This window comes from Pundamilia nyererei, unplaced genomic scaffold (genome assembly GCF_000239375.1).
Source record: "Pundamilia nyererei isolate P.nyererei 1_Seehausen unplaced genomic scaffold, PunNye1.0 scaffold00289, whole genome shotgun sequence".
Lineage (NCBI taxonomy): Eukaryota > Metazoa > Chordata > Actinopteri > Cichliformes > Cichlidae > Pundamilia > Pundamilia nyererei.
The window spans coordinates 271,351-288,910 of record NW_005187690.1 but is presented as its reverse complement, the minus strand read 5'-3'; the positions used below and the strand labels follow the sequence as shown (position 1 = coordinate 288,910).

The window sequence follows — 17,560 nt, the reverse complement described above, 5'->3', positions numbered from 1 at the left end:
GTGTTGGTTACTGACAGGCTGGATCCTTTTATGTAACAGTTTAACGTAACCAAAAATCTGGGTTAATACTGGTCCTAATATCAAATTTTCACTATGCAAGTATCGTGGAATGAGACTTTACAGATAATATCGCAATATCCATATAAGATTTAAAAAAATTCTACCAGTCAGAATCAACCTTTACTTTTATTTGCTTAACTTCAGTCACCATCAATATCAGTATACCGTGACAAGATTTATAAATATCTCTATTTCTCAAATCCTAAAATCTTACGATTCAAAACCTTTATACATACATGTGGTCAAAGAAATGAATCCAGCTGGATGTGGATTTGCATCATTACCTGTTTCCTGTGTCTTGTTGCACTCGGACTCAATGCTCTCATTGATGTAAATCTCGCCGTTTCTCAGTAACCACACCACCCCGCTGACTAATTGGACAAATGGATTGGACTGATCCAAAACGTCATCCTGAGATAGATACCTGAACGGCAAGAGGGGAGAAAGGAATTCAAAAAATATATAAATAATAAAATAAATATAATACTACTGTAGTACATATTATAATTTCATGTTTCTATATTTGATATTTGTGGTGATAAATAATGCTGGTAGGTAATCCTCTACTTTAGTCCAGGCTGAAATGTCTGACATCAATTTGCACAGTTTTTTATGCACCCCAGAGAAAACAAAGAATATTTTTTTACTTTTGTGTTACGACTACTAACAAATCCTCTTTTTTACCACTTTAGGTTCAGGCAGCTTTATCAACTTTAACAGCATTTCTGTTAACTTAGAGGGATAATGTTAAAACAGCATAGCACGGTGGTTCCCACATTTGTACTCGCTGTAGCTGTTTGATGCGTCTCTTAATAAAAAACAAAAAACAAAAAAACCACACAGCCCACACACAGATATCAACACTTCAGTTATCTAACAACATATTAGTCATAGCAAACAGCTGTTTGGACTCTGTACTTGATTTAGTTTAGTAGACCAAAGCTACTGAACTTTTGGACACTGTGTCTACAAAGAAAAACTGAGCTCGGCTCCATCTGGAGGAGTAAACAGCCCAACAGTCACTTCAAACTAGGACCCAAAACTGTCATTTTGTGGGCGAAGCAATGCGTCCTATTTTAAATCAGAGGTAGGTTTATTATGAGCTCGACTGACAGGTCATGGATGGCACAAAGGGCCCAAGCAGGACTGTGAGCAGGTTATTTTTTTACTAAGGTCCACTCGCTCCCTGGGAGTGTGACCGACGACACAAACCACATCATGTTGCATCATGTGCATTTCTGACCTCAGTTATCAAACAAACAAGTTACATAGAGTACTTCATGGTTTAAAGATAGACGATGAGCAGATGTTTTGTTTTTGTTCATCGAGGAAAATGTGGTGGCTTCACATATGAGTGTCATTTAACTTCTAGTTCAATTTTAATGTGATTCTCTTTAAAGCATTAATGTAAAGATATGCAGTTTTCTTTTTCTACAACAATTTGATGATAGTTTAATGCATTTCCACTGATTTAACATGCTACAATGATAAACACTAGTTAGATCAGTGAGTGATTCAGACATGAGCTCATCTTCTTTTGTTTTTCACATTAAAAAAAAGAGCAGAGGTTATAAGCTTATGCAAACAGGAAGTCACTGTATTGCAAATGTGCATTACTTGGGACAAAACCTGAAAAGAGGCCAGTATCAGAGGCAGAGGTGAGAAGATATTTTAGTGCCATGATGTCAGGTACAGTTAAGAACAAAGAGGGAATGGAAAGAGGTTTGTTTTTATTCACGGTGTGGTTTCTGGCTGTTTGAAAACACTGATGATACAAACTGTGAAAGTGGGCTGTACCTTGTAAAAATAAATGCTGGCTTGTACGTTGAATATTGTAATCTGAGAGCTCAATCTAGCAGTAATTCTACAATTATTGGTAACTTCACAGCGTGTCTTCTGTCCTGTCTCCCTCCCTTCCCCCCCCTAACTGGTTGCAGCAGATGGCTGCCCCTCCCTGAGCCTGGTTCTGCCAGACATTTCTTCCAGTTAAAAGGGAGTTCTTCATTCCCACTGTTCCCAAGTGCTTGCTCATACCAGGATGTTTGATTGTTGGGGTTTTCTCCATATTATTTTAGTGTCTATGCCTTTAAATATACAGTACCATGAGGTGACTGTTGCTGTTATTTGGTGCTATATATAAAATTGGATTGACACGAACATTTTTGTTACTTTAATTCTGCATCTTTTCTTTTTCCTTTGTTTTAGGGTTTTTATCTTTTTAGGAAAATATCCAACAGTCAGCCATATAAAGCACAGATGCCTGACAGAAATGGTACTTGAGACACACTTGAGAGGAGAAAACGTGCTGTCTGGAAAATAAAAACATACTGATATGTATGATCACACTTCTTAAAAGGTTTGACTTTTTTTGCCTCCTTGCATACTGTGTGTAATATGCTGTTTAAAGGGTGTTTAAAACTGCATATAAAACATTACCTCACCTTGGATCATGTCTGTTCATGCAGATATCTTTGAGTATTTGGATGAACTCATCCTTTGTCTTTGGGGCTATGATCTAATGGTGAATCAACAATCACTGAAACGGATTTCTCTGTTTTACATTTTCAAGCCGCATTTCTTACCCAAACACTAGGCTGCCGTCTTTTCTGATTCCAAACTGGGCATTTTGCAGTCCTCCACTGTCCCGCACCACCCTGCTGTTGCTCACCACGTTTCCCAGACACTCCCTTGTTACTGTATTGAAGAAACCAGCATTTTGCGCATACAGGCACTCAGCCGCTTCAGCCGTCTCTCGTACTGTTGCCCTCACTCTCATTTCGCAGCCGCCTGGCCCCCCTGGCTCCAACACGGACACCGTCCTCAGGGGGTCGTTGACCACTGTCATGTGTCCTGGTAAGAAAGCCGCAGCAGGATGAGGTGAAATTGAATCTTCAGTGATATATAATAAAGGATTCTTGCCAACACTTTGAGATGAAGGTGGGCGAGTACAGAAGTAAAAAGAGGGATCAATTGATCAAACACCAGAGATTGATATTATTTTTTGTTCCTTTAACTTATGATGTCATCACTAACCATAAACAATTCTGGAGCTCCCCGGAATATTTGACACAAACAACTTGGTCTCAGCAACCGGCTGCCCGCTGCGGTTACTGGAGGCCCAGCTCTCATAGGTGGTGTTGCCATGAATGATGGGCTGACAATCCCTGACATAGCGATGAGAGTGGGAGGGGCCGTGGCCTTGTGTGTAGGGCAGCAGGATGTCATCGTCCATAGACTCTCTGCAACGAGAGAAGAGTTGTTGGTCTTAATTGAAAGTGACAAAAGTCAATTAGAAAGTGCCACCTGTGTACGTTTGTGTACGTTTTTGTGCAGAAATGCCAAACATTTTCTAGTTCCAGCTTCTCACAACAAAGCTCTGGTGCTTTGCTTTGTCATATACTGCCAACCTATCACATACCATATTATTCTGGACAGTTTTTTGATCAATGCCAGCAAACTGAATATTACTATGGGTTCTTTGAGATTACAAGGGACTCCATGCTTTTATAACCAAAACAATAATAATAAAAATAAAACAAATTATTGAAATTATTAGTAATCATTAGTTAGTAGCCAACAAATATGTGTTAAAAACAGACACCTCGACTAATATTAGATGCTGCAGTTTCGCTAGAAAAATAACAGCAACAAAAATAACAAATCCTGATATCCACTGCACCAACATGTAATGTCAATAAACCCTTTAGTAGCTCAGTGTGTCCCATTGGCTCTCTGTGAGGAAGAAAAACATTCCCACATCTCCAAAAATAAGAGCTACAAAAACCCCTTCCCCTTAGGGACGCTGTGGAAATAAAAACGCATTTGCGTGTTAATCTTTAAACAAATAAATCATGTGAGAACATATTTTAATGGAGAAAATTTCATCACAGCCTTAGCTGGTCAAATCACAGTTTCATCACATGAAGGAATGTGTTTTCAAAAGTGCTGAGTTGTGGTTTCTGCTCAGGGTCATGCAAAAATAGTCCATGCGCAGCCTGTTTTTTTCCTAAATCTTCAAAGATCCCATTATTATTTGAATGTTAAACTCTTACTCCTTAATTTGGTTTCTTAGAATTCTTATATTCTGAAGTATATATACACAAAACAAATAACTTGTATGTATGCCCACTGCCCAGTAAGAATATTTTGGTTCTTTTTACTATATTTTTTTTATTCAGGTTTCAATGAAACCAATAGCCTGATGGCCCAGAGCCAATAAAAACGATGTCACTGGCCAGCTGGCAGTTTTTCCACCATTTGAGTTTGTATGTGAAGCAACCTGGCTGAAATGAACCCTCCCTACTGAGAACTTTTGCTGTAGCCAGTATTTTTTCCACTAAAAGGGCCATAAATGTTCTTTCTCAAACCACCTGTTTGGACCTCCTAACATCTACCACTAGTTTTTTCATTAAGGTGTGTTTTATAGTGTCAATGCACAATAACATCAAGTTGTTTTATACTATAAGGTAAAGGTCCTGCAGTATTTAGGAGAAAACCCTAACATTCAAGCGACCACCTATCACCAAACACTTTGAGATCGTGGAAAGGAAAAACCCCACGACCACTTGGGGAAGAGAAGAGGAAAAAAAGCTAGTCCAACCTAGAATCTATTAACTAGTTTTCAGCTTAACACTGAGGCAGGATGTCTCTAATTTTAGAGATATTGCTTACATGAAAAAGGAAGACCTACACATTTGTTTAATGTGAGCACTGAAGGAGATATCCTGGCAATAAGATTTCTCACAGTGTTGCTAGGTGAGTATCTGGTTAATTACATCAGTTCTCTTTGAATTTAGGAAAAGAAAATTACAGGACATCCAGATGTTTATGTATTTAAGACATGCCTGTAGCTTAAATGTGTTATCTGGCTTCACAGATAAATATAGCTGGGTATCAACTGCATAGCAAAGATTATGTATGCAGTATTACAAGCATGTATGGATAGTACTGCACATAGATATGTTTCAAACCATTCCAGTGCAGTTTCTTTTTAATAACAGCAGTATGTTCTAATCTCTGTAGTAAAACATTGCGGTCAGTGGATGCTGCAGTTAAGTCTAACAGGGCAAACAGAGTCCACTGCCCGAAGCATAGGAAAATAATTTGTAACCTCCACTAGTGCTGTTCCTTTGCTGTATTTAACTGAAACTCTAATAATATTATTTAACTATTTCTTGCAGATATCTTTAATAATAATAGTGTATTCATAATACTAGTGTATTCATAATACCAGTTGAGCTGTGCTAGGAATGTTTAGAACTACTAGGATTTATTGTATAACCAATATATAACCACTGCAACCACTAAACACAATCCTTTACCTCTTAATTATCAATATTAACATATAGAATATACAACTTTCTTATTGCAAATCAGTATGTGCATTCAAAGCAAAGGAGGTTCCATTTCAGAGAGTGTTTAATCTCAGCTGTTCTGAGTTAGTTTCATCTCATTAGGTGTAGAATACTGGCTTATATTTTGTTTGTATATTTTCTTAAATTGTGAGTTCTTGTGCTTTGCACCTGTCAGCGCTGACGGACTCGTAATGTACTTGAATTTATATTGTACTTTTGTAGTCTAACTGACCTCAAAGATCTTCTAACAAGAAGTCACACTTTTAACTATACATTTATATAACACTTTAATACATACACTTCATGTGCCTGTCAGTACAGAATTCCTACTTATTCAGACACACATGCATTTAGACAGTGGAAAGAAGCTAGGCTACCAAGAGAAAGCTCAGAGCCTGTCAAGTTTTTCCCCTCAACCTCTGTAACTGCTGTCCCATAAAAAAAAAAAAATACACATACATGATTGGTGAATCTAAAAACCATCTGAATAGATATGGGTCAAACTGACCCACATTTATTCAAAGAGTGGTGAGCCTCTGTGTACAAACATTTGTAGCACCTGTACAATAGCACAAAACCTTAAATTGTAATTTTTGTGTATTTTGGTTAATTTTAGGAGAAGTCATAACGTTTCTGGCTAAAAGAATGACATTTAGGCTTTACTTGCTACTGTCAAATATCAAAACTGATCCAATTTAAGTTTCAAGTTTATAATACATCAGCGCCGTCTTGCGGCCAATAAATCCAACTGCGTCAACATTTTCTCCAACCGTCAACTTCCGTGTTAAATGAAACCAAAAACGTGACGGCTCGTCTTGTGACCAAAAGTTTGGGTTAAATAAATATTATGTACAGTTGCAATTACAGAAACACGGGAAAAGTTAAGTGTAAAGAACACTGTTAGTTAGTGAGAAGACATTCAATCGAGCCAACCACAAATGACTTACACGTGTTTGTTAATGCTGTTATTATTTATTATTAGATGTATTTAAATAAGCACATTAAATTACGTACTGTATTTGCGGTTACTAGTGAATAACCGCAAGAGTGAATAGTGAACTCTGGACTCTTCTGATAAGACTTTAAACATTGGACACTGTTACCCAACAGCTGGCAAGTGACTTTACCTAAGTTTGTATGCTGACGTGTAGGTAATTAAACACTGCACATTAAGTCAACTTCATCCCGAAATATCGTCAGCCACCTACCTCAAGTGATTTTTTATTTTACCAGAAAAAGAAAATGAAGAAGACACGTTTTTTTTAATCTTTATTCTTGGCTAACAACAGTTAGTTAGCAGTTGACTATATATAACAGTTAGCTCAACCAGGAAGTAGCGCCTTACCGGGTATTTGTGGTCTGGGACAGCCGGACACAGAGCCACAACAGCAGCCAGACACACGTACATTTCACCGACTCTGTTGCCATATGAAGAGGAAAATTAGCCTGTCAAACTCCTGTCTCCTCCTGTGGATCCCACATCCTTATCAAAGCCAGCAGAAAACACACGGCAAACTCCTTTTCCTGCTAAATTTCAAAATAATGGTTGCTATGTGGCACATCGTTGTCAGAAGAATAGATATGAAAGTTATTTCACGTCTGTTTTGCAATATGTTCGTAAATCATTCAAAAACAAACAGAATCTCCCCTTATTTTAATCATCAACTATTTGTGGTAAATGTGAGTATAGGATACCGGCTCTTATTTTGGCAGCAGAGTCATGCCATATCCGGTGGTGTTACCGGAACACCGGTAACTACAATCAGTTCAATTGAATTAGGACTTTTATACCTATTTAACAAATCAGATGTATTTTTTATATTTTATATTTCAAATATTTAATGGAAATTAATTAACAACACGGGCGCTGGCTATTTTATTGATAAATAAATAAATCTGCTGGTTCAAGGTGGTCGGTGAACTATTTTGATGTAACACAAGGTCGGGGTGCACGCTAAAGGGGAACATGGCGGCTGGTGTTAGTGTGAAACATGGATTATTATGCAGCAAAGCCCGGCTGGTTTATGGTCTTCAGAGGAAAATATCACCTTATAGTGTTTGTATCCAGCGAGCAGCCGAAATACAGAGTGTGAGGGCATCAACCAGCACGACGGGAGACTCACAACACACTCAAAAGTACTGCCTGGATCTGGTTAGGTGGGTCTGACTGCTAGCAACACAAACTGGGTTAGTGGTTAATTAGCTAATCTGTGTTTATAGAAAGCAGATATAATCCGGTCACTTATAGCAAGAAACTTCGTCCTGTTATTGAAAAAAATAAATAAATAGAAGCAATCTAAAGTTTTTAAGTTTTGTGGGGACACATCTCTATGCAAGACTTCTTTCAAATATCGCACACCTACAGTTTACATACACCAATTATTCAAATGAATATAAATTGTATGTCATTTTAATTATTTCTTTAATGCGCCAGCAGTTTATAGTTCATTCATATTATCTCACTCTTATTGCCTGTTTATGCCCTGCCCTTATCTTCAACGCTCTGCTCTGTTGTATGTTAATTGCCCCTTGGGGATAAATAAAGTCTCTCTGATTCTGATGGCAGGGTTGGGCCTTGGTGTTTAGTGGGTTTCTTGAACATCGTTAAGCAATTTCCTTTCATATGAGGGCGACAGTTTAGGTCAGGGGTCCCCAATCCCAGTTTAAATCCATCACAGCTGATTTAAATGGATAAATTACCTTCTCAACATGTCTTGAAGTTCTCCAGAGGCCTGGTAATGAACTAATCATGTGATTCAGGTTTGTTGACCCAGGGTGATATCTAAAACCTGCAGGGACACCGGCCCTCGCGGACTGGGATTGGGGACCCCTGGTTTAGGTCTTCTTCCAGACCTTTGCCAAGTGGTGACAAATCCGAATAACTTGTACTTTCATACATTTTTTAAGCCAATGATCTTGGAATCTGCAGTTGTTTAGAAATGGCTCCACGAGACCTCCCCAACCTGTGTAAATCTACACTTCTCCTTAGATCTGCACTGGATTCCTTGGACTTTCTGGTTCTCATTGCTGGTCAGTTCAATGAGGCCTGTAAAAACAAAGCCCTTTTAAGCTTGCAATGAGAAACTACCAGTTCTATTCTTGTTATGAACTGATATGATCATAATTTAAATCATGACATCTTCAGAAAATGAACTAAAATGGAAACAACAGCTGTAAAAAAGCCACGAGGATCACATACCTCCCCTTGTTGTATGTATATGATCATTGTTATTGTCCGTCACTAAGATTAAACAAAATCTGCAGCGCTGACTTTCTTTTCTGTGTTATAAAGCTGATCTCTAATATTCTAATTTCTAAATGGTGCTAGAAAAAAAGACATATTGTGCCCTTATTTTCTCCACCCATTAACATTGGTTGCTTGAGCTCTTATATGAGAACTTACAGATCAAATGTTTTAGAAAAACAATCGTTTCAAAATACTATTATTTTGTAGGAATATGGGTGGGTCACTTGAATTTTTTTTCTTAAAAGAATCCCTAACAACTAAGACTTCCTAATATTTTGGGATCCCGAACTGTTCCCTGGGATCCCTATTTGCAGGTACTTTTGTTTAGTTTTTAGTAAAACTGTCAGAAACTCACTGGAGGTAACAAGCTCTTTCGGTCGTGTTTGATGTGAACTTATTTTTGTTTGAACATATTTAAGAGAATTGGTTTGTTTAATCTCCTATTTATTTATTATTATTTTTAAAGTGTTTTAAAATGTGGCTTTTGAAGTTATCTTGTCCAACTTATGCAAAATTACAGTGTTGTCAAAGGCTATACAGAAGTAGCAAGTTAATGGGACTATTTTGTTATATGGGTATGAAAATGTTTTTGGATAAAACATGAAATCTCATCTGCTTCCCGGCACCCCTATCAGCTCGTTCTCTCTCTCCTCCTCAGGTCCAGAGACTATGATGGTTTCCTGTCCTCTCTCCTCCTCCCAGAGAAGGCACGGCGCTCTTCTCTGGCTCTGAGGGCCTTCAATGTGGAGCTGGCACAGGCAGGTATTGGTACAATCAGGCTGAATGCAGAATGATTACTGATAATACTGCTGTTTTTCTACTACTTGCGTCACTGCCGCTGCTACTACTGTTATACCGCCACTATTCCTGACTATCCTCTATCCTGACTTTCCTCTTAATTAAAATTAAAAAAGAAAGGAATTTAATGAAATCCTTACAGTACTTACTTATTCTCAGCTGCATTTAAATAAAGCACCAAATCCAAATTTTATATACTGTTTTGTTTGTTTGTTTTTTGTTTGCTTGCTTGTTTTAATCAATTTTAAATCATGCTTTTTATTTGTTTTTGTTTCTAATGTCTCTGTAAAGCACTTTGAATCACCTTGTTGTTGAATTGTGCTATACAAATAAACTTGCCTTGCCTTACAGTGGCTAATTTCAGGTCCTTCTCAAACTGGCTCGTCAACCAATTGTTTTGCTCATTTTTTTCTCTACAAGGTGAAGGACTCTGTTTCCCAAAAGACCATTGGTTTGATGCGAATGCAGTTTTGGAAGACGGCTATAGAAGAAATCTACAGAGATGAGCCTCCGAACCAACCAGTTAGCACTGAGCTGTGGAGGGTAAATATTAGCCAACAGAATACAGGGTATTTTAAGATGTTTTTTCTTCATGTTAGCAATATATAGGGGAAACACTGTCAGGATGTTGGATGTCTTATTTCAGTTTTAAACGTGCCATGCAGTGTGTCGGATTTCTGTGTTTCTGTCCCTCGGCTTCAATTACTGAGGGGCACCAATCTGAATCAGTGTTGCACCTTAGCTAATTAACAGTCTGTGTGGTGTTTTTCAGGCAGTGAGGACACACAAACTGACAAAGAGATGGCTGCTGAGGATCATAACAGAGAGAGTAAGACAAAATTAAGATGATCATTAAATTCAAATTGCTGCAAGTTTAAATTGTGATATAATAAATGAAGTTGCTGATGAGTGAAACTGAACACGAATAACTGCTTAAATGTGACAATATAAACTTGTCTTTGCATGTGTATATTTTGCTTTTTTTTCAATTTTCATTTATTATTTTCGCTTTGTGGGTTATCTACAAGACCTGTCAGATGGCTGCATCCTGTGCCCTTAGAGGTTAAATAATGGCTTATTTTAATGGAAATAAAAACTAAACTTGCCAGCTGCTGTTTAGCGTAATTAAAAATGGGAAAAGTGACATTTCTGTTATTAAAACTTTGTTTTACCAGGAAAAGGACTTGGATGACAGAGCCTACAGGAACCTTCAGGAGCTGGAGGCGTATTCAGAGAACACACAGTCATCCTTGATTTACCTCCTGCTGGAGTGTTTAGGTAAGAAACTGTGTTGATAGCTAAAAGACAAACAGTAATTATAAATTGAGGGGTGTCCCGAGTCCCTCCTAAAGACCTTTATCTGGGCAGATCCATCCATATTTTATGGGTCATTGTTTGCTGAAACAAATCCAGTCAAAATCCAGTAGTTTCTTTTTTTCAGCTCTGCTGTGTGTTGTCACTTCAGTGTGCCCGTGTGGCTGCAGGTTTCTTTAATCACAGCCGGATTCTGCACAGCAGCATTTCACTGGATATGAGAGTGAAAGTTAACAGAGTGTGAAAAGGGAAAAATTATCTGGTCAGTGATTGTTTCTTCTCTGACAGCTGTGCCGGTCTAAGCCAGCTCGTCTAACCCTCTTAGCAAATTCCCAAGTTTCATTTTAGCCAGCACAAATTCTGCTTTTTACCATTTAAGCCATTTAAAAACTTAAATATAGGTCAAAATAAATGGTCTGTTGTTCATTTTGTCTTCTTTCTGCATTCAGTATCCTGCTAAATATTGTTTCTGGTGTTTTGTGCTGGTGGATTCATCATTCTGTAATACCAGCAGGCCCCTCCCTCTAATTGTGTCACATTGTGAGTAAATATGCCAGGAGGCTAGAAGAAGGCTGTGGCTATTACTCTAATGTGCCAAATACATATTTAATCAACACTGAAGTAAATTTATATGTGTCATATTGGATTATGATTTGGAGACATTTAAAATGGAAGGACTGTAGTTAGGATTGGGCCCCTCAAAATGAGTAAAGTCTGTTTTAGATGCTTTAATTGGTGTACTTTGGTGTTACGAAAAAAAATTAATGGTTTTGATCCACACAGCATTTTATTTCCAGAACAAAAACCTGTTTTTTGCCTCAAGTGAGGAGTGTGATTTACCTGTGAAAATGAATTATAGTAGGTGATGCCAAACTGTGTGGCTGTCTTTCTTTGCAGGTGTCAAAAATGTCCAAGCGGACCACGCAGCGAGTCACATCGGTAAAGCTCAGGGAATCATAACATGTCTGAGAGCGACTCCTTATCACAGCAGCCGACGGAAAGTCTACCTGCCCATGGACATCTGCATGTTGGTAAGTTGAACTTTTTCTTTGATTTCAGGCCCAAGGGAGCGATCTTACCAAAACTTGGGTGAGGTTTGAGCTGCAGCTGTTGAGACTTTAATGAAGGTGACACGTCTGATAAACTGTGGTTTTGTTGACCCAAATCAAACCCAGGAAATCAACAAATTCAGGACTTGAGCCAGATGATTTTTTTGGTATCATCATCAGCAGATTAATGTGCCTTTGTTATTTATTTCTTATTTATTGTGTTAAATTCATTTCTCAAGAGTCATACCCTAGCGTTTACCTTAATGTTGCCTTACTCAGGCAACTAAGTCAAGTCCTGTGAAAATCAAAGGTTTTTTTTGTGTATGCAAGCAGGATGTTTTTGAATTTTTATTAAGATCACATCCAGTTTAGAAGCCAATCATGGTCCAGTTTACACGAGAGTGATGTGAAAACTTGAAGCCTGAATTGCATATAAACTTTGCAAGGCTTTTTCAGAAGGCATGGATGTAATTTAAGCATTTCTAGCCTTGTAACAGAAACCTAAGAGTACTTTCAGTGAAGGATCTTTTAAGTGCTACTTCATATTTAGCTGAGTCTGAATCTTCCTCACAAAAGTAACACAAGGCAATCCCACACATGCCAGCAAACATTTGACCGACTCATGGCACGACTCTGCCGCGTTGTCAGTGACGTTCTTGTTGGAACAGTGTTGAAATTTTTGTCCACCATAAACCGAAAACAAAACTGTGAGGCATTATTATACAACAACAATATGGCAAAACCCTCTTAGTTTGCATATTTGCAGGCACAGCAGAAAAACAAAAGACACCTCAAACAATTTGCATCCACACGCTGAGCCATCTGTCGCACACCCAGAACAATAACAGTCCGGCGATGCAGAGGGAGCCAGGATGCGCTGGGCTGTATTTACTGTGCAGATGCGTTTGGGCTATTGAATGTAGCATGCAGGTGGTGCCCTTAAAATCTTCGAAGCCTTGTGACAAAACCTACCTCATGTCATTGCCCTCTGCTGCCTTAAGAGGGCGCTGGTGGTGTGCTGTAATACCCTGCACATGTACACATGCACACTTTGGCTCATATTATCCATGCAGGGTGACTTGCACATCACTAATGAACTAACAAAATGTTATAATGTAATGTTCCCTCAATTAGCAAACAGGAGTTGAATTTCTTGGACACAGCAGGCAGGCGCGATGGAATAAATTGTCCCGATACTCGAACAATCACTCATGTTTAAAAAAGCACAAGGGGAGCAAGTTGAGGAGGGAAAAGGGGCTGGTAAGTAGACTGAAGAGTTAATGTTGTTTAAACAGTCAATCAAATCACTGCAAACATTCACAAGGGGATCTGATTATTTTTTTTGATGCAACATTCATCTTTTGAATTGCCATAAAATCTTTTCTTTCTTGTTTCTATTTACAAAGATTTGCTTGATTGAATTTCATTAAATTTCCGTTCATATATGAGTCTTAAGATTTAATCAATTACCAAAATATAATATTCAAACTTAATTGGTAACCTCTTCTTTTTTGGTTTTGCTGGATAGGAAGGATGGAGCACAAAGACAGGACAAAAACTTTTATGTTATAGCAAATTATATTGAAGAGCAACAGAAAATGCTTTTCCAGCACAGCTCACTGGTTAAGCTGGATTTATAGTACTGTTAGAACAACACACCACAGCCTGATGTGAACCTTTGCAGTTAAGTCACACATTGCACTTACACAGGCTTTAAAAAATCTGATTTGATTTCATGGTTGTAATATGCCACATAAACAGGGTTTATTGATTAACACAGGGATAATGTTTCTGTTCAACTAAGTCTAATGGGCTGTAATTGTATCTAATTTGTTCAAATTGCTGTTACAATAGCTGCTGTTCTTCCCCAAAGAGGGTTTTTAAGCTCTGACTGTCCATGTATAGGTTCCACTGGATCTAAGAGGTCTGCTCTCTTTTGCTGCGTTTTAGTTTAAAAAATATTTCATATTTATTTGCTTGTTAAATTATTAGGTTAGATGAGGTAACAACCCTGTTTCCAGGTCCAATCACCTGGATTAGTTAGAAACCGACAGTGTATGCTGCAGCTGATGGGCTCACATTGTTCTCCAATGACTCTTTGGCAGGGTCGGCATGAAGCTTGGGATCAAAACTTTTTCACAGCAAGTAATCCAAACCACACAGCTGCATATTAATGACATCCTTTGTGTTATGGATGGGCTAATTTCACAAGCTCTGGCATTTATCTCTGCCTGCTGAGCATCCTTGTGTATATTTATGGAGGAAAATTTAACCTTCATCCTAGAGCTTCACTGTGCTAATGTACTAGTCTAAAAAACACTCTGTAGCTACCCACAAGATGGCACATTGTTATGTCAGCCAACTGCAGTAACTCTCCAAATGTCATTGGTAATTAGGTTTTAGTCTTTAACATCTCCAAAGTTATAGTTGTGGTGTCACAGTCTTCACAGTCTTGTGAAAATGGGAACCAAAACTGAAATTACCCCATAATTCAGCAACTTGTAAAGCCACCACTGGTAGTATCATTTTCTGTATGACTTTATCAGCATCTCAAATCATTGTTGAGGAATGTGTTTGCGGCATTATTTCAGTTCATTGAGGTTTGCACATTTCTGTTCACAGCTCTTTTGAGGACCTGTTACAGCATTTCAGTCTGACTGTAGAGTTCTTTGGTATACAGAGCAGTTCAGTCAACGCACAATGCAGTAAACCCAAATCATCACACCTCCACCACTGTGCTTGACAGTTGGCATGGGGCGTTTGTGCGGATGTATCACATCAGGCCTGCAGAGATGTAGCTCTTGAGTTTTTTGCAGTTTCTTTCACTGAGCAGTCAATTTGCTGGGGCGTCCTCTCCTTGGCATTGTGTTAACACACACGTGAATGCGCCTATCTGGCAAACTGCCCAAACATCTGGCTTTTACACAGGTGCTCACACTTGCTGATTATCAGTTTACCCTCTCAGGCTCAAATTAAGTTTTAGTTGCTAATACACAACCACGTCCTGCAGGGGTACTTCTGAGTAAAAAATCAGGTTGTTAGTGTTTAACTGTTGCAAATCTGCAACGCCTGCCTTGAGAGGGTTAAGTGCATGTGACTAGCAGCACCTGTAGCTTACACTCTTAACTCCCTTGGAAGCTGTGTGGGTGTACTTAAGTTTTTTTACCCAACTGCAGAGATTCCTGAAAAAAATATTTTTTTCACATGACTGCAGGCATGTCATCTGTAGCTGTCACCTAGCTAGCTAATTTGCTGTTAACCTCTGAATCACCTCGATCTCATAAAACCTTTTTTTTTTTTTCACAAACAACTGGAGTGATTAATACTCGGTACTTTATCCGATACTTTATGCACTACATGGATCATTTTATTGGTTGAAAGAATTTGGACTGTTTTTAATATTTGGGACAACAAGCCCACAGTTGGTTAAGGAGCTGTGGTTCAGATTGTCCATAAATTGTGAGGTTGGTGGTTTGATCCCCAGTCAGCATGTCACAGTACCTTTGGGCTTTGGGTTAAATCCTCCCTTAAAAATAAAAACTTGATGTGTGTCATCTTTATGTGATGGCGAAAGCACCTCGTTAAGTACAAAATGAAAATACTATGCGTGTTACTTGAACCGTAAAAGGCTTTGAATTGCCTGAGTCTGCAACAGAACTATTTACATGCAGGATTACTAGAATGTACAGTCTGAACAGTGAGAGTTTTCTCTCATCTTTTATTCATTAACACTGACTGACGTCCTGCAGTTTATTTCATTGTGAGCTCCATTCAGTTCTGTCACAGTCTGACAGGGAGTGACGCGCATCAAAATCTGCAGGATTTAAAGGTAAACCCACTCACTTGTTGCACGACGTCACAGTGTATTTAGTTTCATTGAAATAAATTTAATAGTATGCACAAATGTTAATTGTATTTTATACACTTGTCAACTTAAATCAGATTTAGTTGCAGGAGGCTGTTCAGGGCCCTTTGTGGAATTTCAATCACCATCACTCACTGCAGGAAACACTGTGATTGGTACAACACATAGAAAGCCTGATGTTTATAAAAGGCAGCAAAAAAGAATGGATGCAGTAATCATCTATTCTATTTTATGCTACTTATGTGGTGGATGTTTTAATTAAATGAAGTACAGATTATTCAGAGTGATTGTTTTGCACTGATTGAGTGGAAAGTAATTTAAAAGAGGATATAGGGCTGTAAAAGTTGCTAAACTGAGATGTGAAAAGTGCCGTTAGTGGGTTTTTTTTGGTTTTTTTTTACTTGCCAATATATAAAAATGCTCTGCTTTGCCTCTAGTAGCCCCTGGACTTCTGCAGAACTGCAAAGGATGTTAATTTTATGTTTGGTTCCAGGTGCCTTGCTTCAGTGCGTTGTCTGCTCTCAAACAGCACCAACAGTGTGCGACGTTAGCGCCGCATCATTTCAAGTCATAGAGTCCAAAACCAATGTGTGTCAATCTTTTTATATACAGTCTATGGTCACATGCAAACATGAACAGGATACTGAGTGCAGGCCATTTAATGACCATAGCTGTCTTTAAGAGCAGAGGTTCTGTGGATGTTATACAGGAGCCTTTTGTTGCTCCTTGATATTCCTATATTGGAGCCTTAAGTAGCAAGAAAATGGTATTAAATGACATTCTCGTTTTTTGAAGCATAGTGAGTGTGAGTGCATCGAACTTAAAAATACAGCAAAAACCTGGCATATGATAAGCTTCTATCATTTTCTGAAATTGGCACAAAGGACTTTCAGAATAGCAACAGCTTTAACCGTCTGGATTGTTCCATCCTTTTGTTAAATGAGGCACATGAAATATTGATTGAAGTTATGCTGGCAGTGGAGATATCATCACCTTTGTGCTCTTATTCCATTTGGCACCATAAATAACACTTGAACTACAAGCTGCGGCACAGCTTTTGTAGGTTGTTTGCAGTCATTCTTCACTCTGCTCAGTATCTGTCTGCCTCTGTCGAAGTTCTGACATTACATTCGTAAATATTATGTTGTGAGTGCAAAAATAACAAATCCAAACACAGGACCAAATTGCTTCGTCTGGATTTTGTCACCTGACTTTTCTCACTCACACAGTGTAACAGCTGGGCAGTGTGGGTACACAATTTGTGTTACTTTGTGTTTCATTGATGCTTGAATTCTGAAAATGACTGCGAAAAAGGTAGAAATTACACAACTGATAATAGGCAGACACTGCAGGTAGTCTGGTTAGAGGTAATTGGATGGTCAGGAACCCCTCATCATCTTTCCTGGAAATAATTTCTCATATTCAACGTCACTTTTATTATTGCCTTCCACTTTACCCCCCCTTTTTCTACTTTTTTCCTTTATTTTCCCGCAATAGCTCATCCTTCGCAACTCCCCCCCCCAGCAGACCTAGAGCTGAGAGTCTCAGTTTAGTCCCTACTATCTGCTTGTCTGAGATGTAAACATATAGGGCTGTGCGATATGACCAAAATCTCATATCCCGATATAGAATTCTATCGTCCGATAAGGATATAAATCACAAAAATGTAACATTTTCTGTAAATTCTGTGAATCTCAGGCAGCTCGACTTGCGGGAAGTGTTTCCAGCTGCGCGCCATGTAGCTGGAGTCAAGTGTTTTAACCGATGCATGAAACGATACATTTTTAGACATAAGTTGTAACGGCCGCTGTTTTCTTTGTGAGTATTTATTACACGGCGTGCTGCGGGGAAAAGCCTGTTCTAACGTTTGAGT

The 17,560-nt window shown here is 38.5% G+C and overlaps 2 protein-coding genes across 2 annotated transcripts in view; one reads left to right on the top strand and one right to left on the bottom strand.

Annotated features, from left to right (window-relative positions):
• The window catches only part of nagpa (N-acetylglucosamine-1-phosphodiester alpha-N-acetylglucosaminidase), a 23,734-nt gene extending 16,766 nt beyond the window's left edge, over positions 1–6,968 (bottom strand). Inside the window, exons 1-4 of the mRNA XM_005750817.1 lie at positions 6,760–6,968; positions 3,094–3,299; positions 2,643–2,910; positions 345–484 (exon numbers count right to left, since the gene is read on the bottom strand). Of these exons, the coding sequence (XP_005750874.1) occupies positions 345–484; positions 2,643–2,910; positions 3,094–3,299; positions 6,760–6,842 (697 nt within the window). The 5' untranslated portion in view covers positions 6,843–6,968. The remainder of the gene's footprint in view (positions 1–344; positions 485–2,642; positions 2,911–3,093; positions 3,300–6,759) is intronic.
• A 319-nt stretch (positions 6,969–7,287) lies between these two features.
• The window catches only part of ndufaf6 (NADH:ubiquinone oxidoreductase complex assembly factor 6), a 24,696-nt gene continuing 14,423 nt past the window's right edge, over positions 7,288–17,560 (top strand). The window contains exons 1-6 of the mRNA XM_005750816.2: positions 7,288–7,571; positions 9,320–9,419; positions 9,880–10,002; positions 10,232–10,288; positions 10,635–10,737; positions 11,671–11,804. Of these exons, the coding sequence (XP_005750873.1) occupies positions 7,381–7,571; positions 9,320–9,419; positions 9,880–10,002; positions 10,232–10,288; positions 10,635–10,737; positions 11,671–11,804 (708 nt within the window). The 5' untranslated portion in view covers positions 7,288–7,380. The remainder of the gene's footprint in view (positions 7,572–9,319; positions 9,420–9,879; positions 10,003–10,231; positions 10,289–10,634; positions 10,738–11,670; positions 11,805–17,560) is intronic.